Source organism: Chrysochloris asiatica, unplaced genomic scaffold (assembly GCF_000296735.1).
Source record: "Chrysochloris asiatica unplaced genomic scaffold, ChrAsi1.0 scaffold00341, whole genome shotgun sequence".
In the NCBI taxonomy this organism is placed as follows: Eukaryota; Metazoa; Chordata; class Mammalia; order Afrosoricida; family Chrysochloridae; genus Chrysochloris; species Chrysochloris asiatica.
The window spans coordinates 298,856-309,228 of record NW_006408859.1 but is presented as its reverse complement, the minus strand read 5'-3'; the positions used below and the strand labels follow the sequence as shown (position 1 = coordinate 309,228).

Genomic DNA, 10,373 nt, shown 5'->3' with positions numbered 1-10,373 from the left:
GTAATCCACTATCTACAGAGCTCCTTAACATATTAAGTGTTGTTAAAAGCCATCAAGTTGGTTCTGACTCATATTAACCCTGCACAGGGTTTCCGAGGAGCGGCTGGTGAGTTTTGAACCTCAACTTTGCAGTTCAAATTGATCTTGTAGTCCAGTGCTTATTCTACAGCACCACACCAGGACTCCAACATATACGGTTGTTGTTAAGCGCGGTCGAATAGGTTCAGATTCATATAAGGTTGTTGTGGTTGTTAAGTGCCATCGAGTCGGTTTCTGAGGAGCGGCTGGTGACCTTGCGGTTCAGACCATTATCCTGCAGCGCCACACCAGGACGCCATATAAGATGATGTTGTTAAGTGCCATCGAGTCGATTCCTACTGCCACCCAGTATAACATTTCCAAGGAGCAGCTGGTGGGTTTGAACTGCAGGTCTTGGATTTAAATTTGTGGTCTTGGAGTCTAATGATGGACTTCAGCAGGCGCCAGAACTCATATGTGCGTGTCCAAGGGGAGCGAGTCTACTAACTTCTGACAACAGTCGCGTTGGAAATCTGGTGTGGCATTATAGGATCAGCACTGGATTGCTAACAGCTCAGTGAGTGGTTCAAACCCACTAGCCGCTCCTCAGAAACTATATAGGGTTGTGAGTTGGAACTGACGACCCGACACCGTAACAACTGTCGCGTAATTGTGGGGACGTTTCCAACAGTCATCTCCTTTAGGTCTGGTCCACGGCCAAGTTTTCACTGCAGGGAATAACCCTTTTCTAGGATACGTGGGCGGACAGAAAACTCCCCAGGACTCTTCGATCCGTGTCTTAAGCCCACCTATCCAAGACAGTGCCTCTCACAACTTCAGTTCTGCTACTAGCGCCGTTCTGGATGACGCTCTTGGTTCGTCGCCGAAAATTTGCTCACCCGGTCGCGGAGCATTGTGGGGTAGATAGTCCTGGTCGAGGAGCCGCTTTGGACGGTTGAAACCATGAAACTACATTTCCCACCGAGCTTAGCGCAGTAGCAGGCGCGGACTGTTTGCGCGACAGTAAACTTCCGGGCGAGCCAGGGGTGGGGCCGCGGCCGAGGCTGGAGCGCGGCGGCAGGATGCAGCGCCCGGGACCCTTCAGCACCCTCTACGGGCGGGTCCTGGCCCCACTGCCCGGGCGGGCCGGAGGCGCGGCCTCAGGTGGAGGCGGCAACAGTTGGGCCACTCCGGGCTCACACGTGCACTTGCCTGGGCGCGCGCAATCTAGCTCCTGCGGAGGTACGGGCAGCACGAACGTGGGTGACAGCCGCGTTTTATCGGTTCCCTCCACAATGTCCAAGGCCGAAGAGGCCAAAAAACTAGCGGGCCGCGCGGCGGTGGAGAATCACGTGAAGGTGAGCCCTTTGGGACACGGGGCCCCTGCCCGTGGCGTGTGATGGGCTCGTTTTGCCTGGTTGGGCACTACCTTGGGGCACCTTCGTGACAGGATGGGGACTGTGCGAGAGGGGAAAGGGTGGCCACTTTACCTGAGGTTAACCCCTTTCTTCCTTGTTGCTTAAAGGCATTTTGGTTATAGAATCACTTAGAGGCATACCCTCCAAAGAAAGGCATTTTGGTTATAGAATCACTTAGAGGCATACCCTCCAAAGTTGAGATTTCTAAGATTTCTCGATGGGTCCTAGTAGTTTCTGATGTTTGGGGTCGGGGCTAGAAAGGATTTGTAGCGTGACATCCTTATGAATAAATGGGAAATATTCGAGTTTTGGGATTGCACAGAGGTCTTATTTTCACTGTCTCCGAAAGCCCACGGAAAGCTCTTTTCCAAAATATTTGAAATTCGCTCCTAGGAGGTTCTTAGCATGCAGAGCGGCCGCCCCTTAGTGTACTCGCGGGACAGGAGAGATAGAACCAAAGAGGGTAAGCACTGGAGGATGCTGCTCTTTAAGATACGGGTGTGGATGTGGTGTTGTTACTTGGTGAGGTCGTGCCCCCACTCGGTAAACAGCGGGTGTGGTGCCCTTAGATAAAACCCAACCCAACCCAACCCACTGAGTCAATTCCGACTCATGGAGTAGAACCGCCCCATATTGTTGTTAAGTGCTATCAAGTCAATTCTGAGTCCTAGCGATCCTGCCTGTATAGGGTTTCCGAGGAACAGCTGATGGGTTTGATCTGCTGATCTTATGGTTCGCTGTCCAGTGCTGACATCTACAGCGCCACACCAGGAATCCAGAACTGTCCCATATTGTTGTTCCTAAGTGCTGTCAAGTCAGTTTGAACTCATAATGACACTATATAAGGAGCTCTGGTAGCGTACTGGTTATGAATCGGGCTGTGAACCGCAGGGTCAGCAGTTTGAAACTACCAGCTGTTCCTCGGGAGAAAGATGAGGCGCCCTGCTCCTGTAAAGATTTACAGCTTCGGAAACCCTGTTTAGGGTCGCTATGAGTCGGAACCGACTCCACGGCACGTAACAACAACATAGGGTTTCTGAGGAGCAGCTGGTGGGTTTGAACTGCTGATCTTGTGATTCACAGCCCAATGCTTATTCTATAGTGCCATACTAGGAGTCCATGATGTTGTTGTTAGGTGCCATCAAGTCGGTACCAGGAATCCATAGGATTTCCAAAATTGTCAGTGTTCACGGAAGCAGACTGCTGCGTATTTTCCTGTGGAGTGGCTGGTGGGTTAGATCTGCCGACCTTAGTTAGCAGAGGCTTTAATTACTGCGTGATGCGTTAAGTCCCGGAGAGTTGGTTCTGACCCATAGAGAAGCAGCTGGTGAGCTTGAAACGCCAATCTTGCTGCTCAAACTGACTTTGTAGCCTAGAGCAGTTAACCTGTGTGGATTTACTGTTAGCGATCATGGTAATTATCTTAATTATAGTACTTCCAAGGAAGCCTAATGGAGTATCTTTTCTACTTCTTAAAAAGTAATATCCTTTTTTTCTGGAATCATAGTTCTTTACATTTGTTAATGCCTTACTAAAAAAGTTATTTTGCATAAATGATATCTTTTGTGATTCACAATAGCCTAACTTAGTGGATGGGGATCTCTGTCTTCTATTGAATAGATGGCCCAGAAGCCAAAGGGAATGAATGTTGCTCTCATGCTCTCCCACTTTTGTTATTGTTGATGCCACCCCGTTCTGGTGTATTGTTGTTTAGAGCAGTGGCATCAGTTCTGACTCAGAAATCCTGTATAGGAGTGGCTTGTGGGTTTGAACAGGCAACCTTGGGATTAGCAGTCCGGTGTTTAGCCTACAGTTCTGGTGGTGGTGGTGTTAAGTGCTGTCGAGTCGATTCCGACTCATAGTGAGCGTGTATAGTGTTTCCAAGGCGGGTTTGAATTGCCAACCTTGTGGTTTACAGTCCATTGCCTATCCTACAGCGGCACACCAGGACTCCACTTCTGTTGTAGTGTGATTAGTGATTAGATTCTCTATGGGAACTCACAGAGATAAATAGCGGAGGATTTGTAATTTAGTCCCATGTTTGAAATTCAGAGCCTTTGCTCCAAGTACCTAGATGAAGTGGATAGTTAGTAGACAGATGAATGAAGTCTATAGAAATAGAAAAGCCTCAACTTCAAGTTGTTCTAGTAACTTATTTATGTTAATATGTGGTGATGTATGCCCCCCCCATCTTTGTTTTATAGTTATGCATTCATCTAAATAAAAAACTACATACTCTTACCTCAGGCTGTCTTGAAATTATTTAATACTCGTTTATTAGAAACAGTGTGGCCCTATAGGATAAGCACTCAACTTTGAACCACAGTGTTGGTGGTTGGAGCCTACCAGTTGCTCTGTGGGAGAAAGATGAGGCTTTCTGCTCCCACAAAGATTTACAGCCTTGGAAACCCTATACAGGGTCCCTGAGTCAGAACTAAGTCCACAACACTTAACAAATGTATTGAGGTAGGTTATGTGCCAAGTTGTGTTGATTACAACTCTGGAATGTTCTTAGCGCTGCCCCTTTGGCCAGCAGTTGTAGATTGAAATGTGTTCCCCCCAAATCCATGTTGGAATCCTAACCCCTATGCCCTTGGATGTAATCCCATTTGTAGATAGGGCTTTCTTTAACATGTTAATGAACTTATATCGGTATGATGCTGGTGGTCTTCTACTCACAGCAACCCAACATGGGGTTTCTGAGGCTGTAAATCTTTACAGGAGCAGAAAGCTTCATCTTTCTCCCACGTAACAGCTGGTAGTTTCGAACTGCTGACCTTGAGGTTAGCAGACCGACTCGCAACCACCATGCTACCCCCAAAATAAACTCAGTGCCATCGGTTGATTCTGACTCACCGCCACTGTGTGTAGGTTTCTGAGGCTGTCCGTTTTTATGGAAGCAGGCAGCCTCATCCTTTGCTCATGGAGCAGCTGATGGGATTGAACTGCTGACCTTATGGTTATCAGTACAGTGCTTATCCTACAGTGCCATCAGGGCTCCTCATATCTGTGTGGTTGTGTTTTAAACTTGACATACTTAAAAAAGACTAGGTCCTGGTATGGCGCTATGGACTAATGTGCTGGACTGCAAAGTCGTTTTGAACTGCAGGGTTGGCAGTTCAAGTTCACTAGCTGCTCCTCGATGACACTTCACAACAACAGTCATAGAGCTAAACAGCACACACATGGGAAGATGGCTGCCACGAAGGGATTCCGGGGCTAGAGAAGCTGAGACAAGAATTTCCTCCCAGAGTGCACACAAAGAGAGACTTCTAGAGCTGGTCATCTGAATTAACCCTTCTAAACTGTGAAAATAAGTTTCAACTCATTAAAGACACCCACTTGCGGTATTTCTGATTACAGCAACACTGTCAAACTAAGAAACCAACCACTTGTCCCACTCTGGGTTCTGCCCTAACCAAAGAATTGCAGTTGCCCTTGTCTTGTCCCCTCTGCTCACTTCTGAAGGTGTCGTGTGTGCCACAGTGGCCCTCAGGTGTCTCCTCACTGGCCTTCTCTCACACACCTGCAGCATCTACCTTACGCCATACACTGAGCCCGGTGAAAGTGGGATGTATAGGCAAGTTCTTGTCTTCAGCCCCACGATCTTGTTTCCTTCTATATCTCCTTCCACATGGGCCAGAGAATTGGAATAGATGACTGCGTGGCACCAGAAGATAAGCATTGGACTGCTAACTGCAAGATCAGTGCTTCAAACCCACCAGCTGCTCCTCAGAAACCCTATACAGGGTTGCTCAATGGCACTTAACAACAACAACATCATAGGACCATGGTATTGCGCTGTAGGATAAGCACTGGACTGCAAGGTTGGCACTTCAATCTCACCAGCTGCTCTTGGGAAACCTAAACAGGGTCACTATGAGTCAGAGTCTACTCGATGGCACACAGCAATGACAGCAACATCACCATCAGTTTAGAATGTCCATTCTTGTTCTCTGTCTTTGCCTGTTAAATTCAAGTATGTCGTCCTTCAGGGCTTAGTTCTCAGTCTCTGAAGAGGAGGAAGATTTCTCCTCTGTAGGGCAGTGGTGGTGGTGGTTATGTGTCGTGGAGTCGTTTCCGACTCACAGTGACCCTGTACAGGGTTTCTGAGGCTGTAAATCTTTTTGGGAGTAAAACGCCTCATCTTTCTCCTGCGGAACAGCTGGTAGTTTCGAATGGCTGGCCTTGAGGTTAGCAGCCCGATTCATAACCAGTGCGCTACAGAGCAGGGCAGTAGTACTTTATAGTCCTACATTCTAGTTTTCCGTGTTTGTCTCTCCTCACTACCTGAAGAATGATCTCTTGGAGGTTGGTTACCTTATCGTCATTCATATTGACCACAGTTGGACTGCTCTTTAAATGTTTTGTTGATTTGGCATGGGGTGTGGACACAAATATGGGGTTGTGGTGGGCCTTGCTTAGAATCTCCAAGATGTGGCATTTCTAGCCCCAGGGTGTGGCACTGTGCATTAATTTGCTGGACTGCAAGGTTGGTTTGAACTGCAAGGTTGGGGTTCAAGGTCATCAGCTGCTCCTGGAAACCCTATACAGGGTTACTATGAGTTGGAACAAACTTGATAGCATTTTCCAACAACAACAACAGTCCATTAGTGTACCAATGTGGTGGCCATTTCCATATTAGGGTGGATGAGCCTTTGGCGGGTTCTCAGCTCACGTCTACCTGTGTAGCCAGCCTAAGTCACCATGCTGTGTCATGCTCTCCTGAAGCATCTAAAAGTCTATGGCTGCATCCTTTATCCCTTCAGGGCCTGGGCGTTCTTTATCTGGCTTAGCTGGGAGCAACTGGTTGTTAGTTTCATCTGGTCAGCAGAAGTATCTCCCAAGTTAGTTACTCCAGTGGACAAGGTGAGCCTGGTGGGCGCATGATGAGTGTAGTCTTGCCCATTAGAAGGGCCCTGCTGTTGGGCCCCCTCACAGGCAGCAGCTTTGCTCACCTCTGGTTGATTTGGCTAGGGTGCTGATTCCTGGACCAGTCCTCTGGGAGCATGGGTATAGCAGGCTTCCTCTAGCAGCCAAGAGAGGAGCTTGTCTGACTCACCCAAGGTCACCCGTATGTCACCTGCCTGCTGGGATCCTGTTGGTGCCATGTGTATGGGCAGACATGATAATGAAGAACCTCGCAGTTCAGTTGCTGTATAGGTGGAGCTGAAAGCTTCAGGTTCTGGTGAAGTCTACCTGGCACTTGTAACTTCATTTTCTCAGTCACTTAAGATTGTTCTACAGCCAGATTTTCAGCTATTTGAATGTTTTTTGGTGTTGCAATGTACCTTTCACTTGAAGTCCTTTTTCCTCAGTAGATTGGAACTCTTGGGGTTTGTCTAGCAGCTACACAATACCATCCCTAGGACATAGATTTAGGGGGAATCCTAATCTAGCTTAAGCTCTACTTGTTCCTGATCATTAGTTAATATTCTGACCTTACTTCGCTGTTTGTGGTTTAACTGATTTCAGCCAAGCCCACGCTTTGCCCCTGGTCTGTTTATACATACGTCCCGCCCTGCTTTCATAAGACAGTAAGGTTGATGGCAGCATCAATCTTGTGACACCACGTTTTGTGTTTCGTCTTTTGTAGTCTGATTACAAATCCTTCCTGTTGCAGATGAAGGCCATTTCTGTCTCCTCTCAGATTCTCTGGGGAACTGAGGACCCCGCGGTGTCAGCCTGCCAGACACTGGTGTGCTGTTTTGCGGTTACTTTAGACATCTTCTTTGCTGACTGTGCGGGAGCTCTTCTGGTGGGCCTGATGTGTCCCCCCGCGGTGCCACCAGCTTGATGTGCACGTGGTCACCCTTCTGGAGGTTGAGCCTGTGGAGCAGGCACTGGAGCCAGAAACCCCACTTTCCTCTGTGGCCACACCTAGACTCTATTGTCTTTTCCTAGGGCTTTTCTTTGTGATTGCTGCCTGGGGTTGGCCAAGAATCTTTGGCATTCGTGTGCGTGTCCTGCCTGTGGGGTGTGTGCTGTAAGTGGTTAATCCAGTCAGCCAGAGTGGAAGGAGGAAGAGGTGGTGGCCTGTGTGTCAGAGGTGAAGGGAGGAGAGGGCTCTGCTGACACATTGCCCACTGGGCATGAGGACAAAGCCCGGCTTTGGAGCTCAGTGCTTAAGTTAGGTTCCTGTATAGTGAGCACAGTAACTACCTTGCACCTGTGTTGGTGAATTGCTGTTCATAGACTAATTTGATAACTCCAGGAAGTGAGCTAAAACCCAAACCCACTGCCAGTGAATCCTTTCCACCTCACAGCAGCCCCACAGGACAGAGCTGAACTGCTCCATAGAGTTTCTGAGACTGTGAAACTATGGGAGCAGACAGCATCGTTTTCCTCCCGCAGGTGGCTGGAGAGCCTGAACTGCCATCTATTTGGTTAGCTGCGGTTGCTGCTGCGTGCCATTGAGGCTATTCCAATTCATAGCGACCCTGTATAGGGTTTCTGAGGCTGTAAATCTTTATAGGAGCAGAAAGCCTTGTTTTTCTCCTGCAGAGCAGCTGGTAGATTTGAACTGCTGATCTTGTGGTTAACAGCTCAATATTTATCCCACTGGAGGTGTGTTAAAGAGGGAGTTGTTGTTGTTAAGTGACGTCGAGTTGGTTCCGACTCATAATAACCCTGGATAGGGTTTCCGAGGAGCGACTGGTGAGCCTGGACCACTGACCTTGCAGTTCAAACCTACCTTGCAATCCAGCACATTAACTGCAGCGCCACACCAGGACTACAAAGAGGGAGTAGTATATATACTAACAAGTTTTGTTTTCATCCTCTTGGCAGGATAACCAAGTGCTGGGGATTGGAAGCGGTTCCACAATTGTCCATGCTGTGCAGCGAATAGGTATGTTGGGGGTGTATGTACTGGGCACTTTGGGTAGGATGATGGGGGCCGAGAGATAGAGGAGGGAGTAGGAAGTGAGGAACAGAATTGGTACCTGCCCAGCTTGGCTCCATCAGTACAGAGTTTTAGAGGGGCTGCCTGCCTGCCTGCCTGCCTGCCTGCCTGCCTCACTGCCTGCCTGGTGCCTGCCTGCCTCGCTGCCTGCCTGTCTGCTATTAGGCCTGTTGCACATTGTCTGCTCTTCTCTGGAGAGAGGGATTCCTGGGTCTCTTCAGCCGACTTTGGGGGATGCCCTTAATTTGTGGACTCCATTTAGCTGGAGTAGAGGAGCTGATTATAGGTAGGTCAGGGTCTCTGCAGAATTTTAATCACCTTGGTATGATGCTTCTGTTCTGTGTAGAGAGCAGAGACCCTGCGCTGGGCCTTTTGAAAATTGTAGCAAACAGACTGAGGTCAGAGTGGGTGTAGGCCCTCTCTGTGACCCTGCAGTGGAGCTGAAGTGAGGTTCCTGCAGTTGGTGGCCAGTTCTAGCAGGTGCTAACTTCATTCTGATTAGGTGTCTTAGTGCTAAGAAAAGCCTTAGGAATTGCCATCCCTGGGGCTGCCCAACAGGTTTTACTGCCCTGCTCTTGTTTGGTAAGAAGAAAACTCAGAGGAGGGGCGTTTTCTGAACACTGATCTCAATTTCTAGATGCCAAGGGGCAGGGCCTGGGAGACAAAGTCCAGGAACACTTTGTCCTCAAGGAGCAGTTGTACTGGTGTGATAAGAGTTTTTTCCTAAACTCATTTTAATACAATAAAGCTTCTTTAGAAGTACAGATCCAAAATGAGTAAATAAGTCCTCTTTTGAACAATTTCTGCGGTTTACAAATGATTATAATTTATTTTTATTAAATGCAGAAGTAAAGTTCTAATTATTTCTTGGAAAAGGCAATGTAGGAGCGTTAACACTGTGAAGCTGGACTACCTGGGATCACATGTAGGGTCTGCAGCTTATTAGCTGTGTAATTAGCAAGTGAACGCACCTCTCTGTACCTCAGCTTCCTCGTTTGTTAAATGGGGCTAATAGTAATAACTCAGCTTTGGGTGGTTAGGGTGAAAAGAGTTCTATGTACAAAGTTCTTAGGCTGTTGCCAGGCGTGTGCAAGTAGCAAACACTCGTTCTTCTGTAATTAGTATTTTCTGCCTTGGACTTTATAGCATCCATATCTTGTGATGTGAGTAAAGGGTGGTCACCAGTTTTCCTACAAACGGTAGGACACAGAATGAAAGGCAGCTGTCAGTAGGAGAGACTACCTTTTTCTTACTGTTGAACTTAAACAGACCTTACATGGGATTAGAACAATAAAGTGAGGAGATGGAAAACCACCAACACGGCTTTTGTCTCCACAGCCGAGAGAGTGAAACAAGAGAATCTGAACCTCGTCTGCATCCCCACTTCCTTCCAGGTATGTCCTGCTTTTCACTCTGCACCTGTGGCAGCTGCTGCTCAGTCTCTTGGTTCCCTGAAGGTGGTGTGGATGTGTGGCTTTGGGCTGTACACCAGGGTGGTTCTAGTGAAAGAGCCAGGAGCAGGAGAGGAGTTTATTGGTTGACAGTTGTTCCTTGGAAGTCTGGCTTTCGATTCATTCATTCGCTCTGAATTTTTTTCTCCTCTTTTAGCATATCTTGCATTAGGCACCATGGACTATGATCACACATGGTTTCTGTCTTCAAGGAATGTTGAAAACACTGAGGCTGCAAAGATTTCAGTGATCTGTTAGTAATGCACATAAATTATTTTGGTTCCATATCTAATGTTCTTTTATCATGAAATAGTAGAGGCTAACGAGGGAAAGCACTGGAACCAGTTAAGTACAGGGAAAGATGAGTCCAGAGTTGATTCAGGAAAATGGAATGGGAGAGAGGTGCTTACTACAGAGAGAGCTGTTCCTCCTTCCCGAGTTCTGACGATGGCCATTTTGAGAGGGGTGTGTGCAACCCAGCCTTTGATTGGATTAATCAAGGTGACATTATGAACTGGGAGGGCAGGTTGGATTTGCAGGCAGTTGGTACTCCTGGAACTCCGTGGACTTAGTTTTGGCCCA

At 47.8% G+C, this 10,373-nt stretch overlaps 1 protein-coding gene across 1 annotated transcript in view; it reads left to right on the top strand.

Moving 5' to 3' along the window:
• Positions 1 to 1,100: 1,100 nt before the first annotated feature.
• Positions 1,101 to 10,373, top strand: part of RPIA (ribose 5-phosphate isomerase A) — a 34,879-nt gene continuing 25,606 nt past the window's right edge. Inside the window, exons 1-3 of the mRNA XM_006875851.1 lie at positions 1,101 to 1,376; positions 8,226 to 8,286; positions 9,679 to 9,734. Of these exons, the coding sequence (XP_006875913.1) occupies positions 1,101 to 1,376; positions 8,226 to 8,286; positions 9,679 to 9,734 (393 nt within the window). The remainder of the gene's footprint in view (positions 1,377 to 8,225; positions 8,287 to 9,678; positions 9,735 to 10,373) is intronic.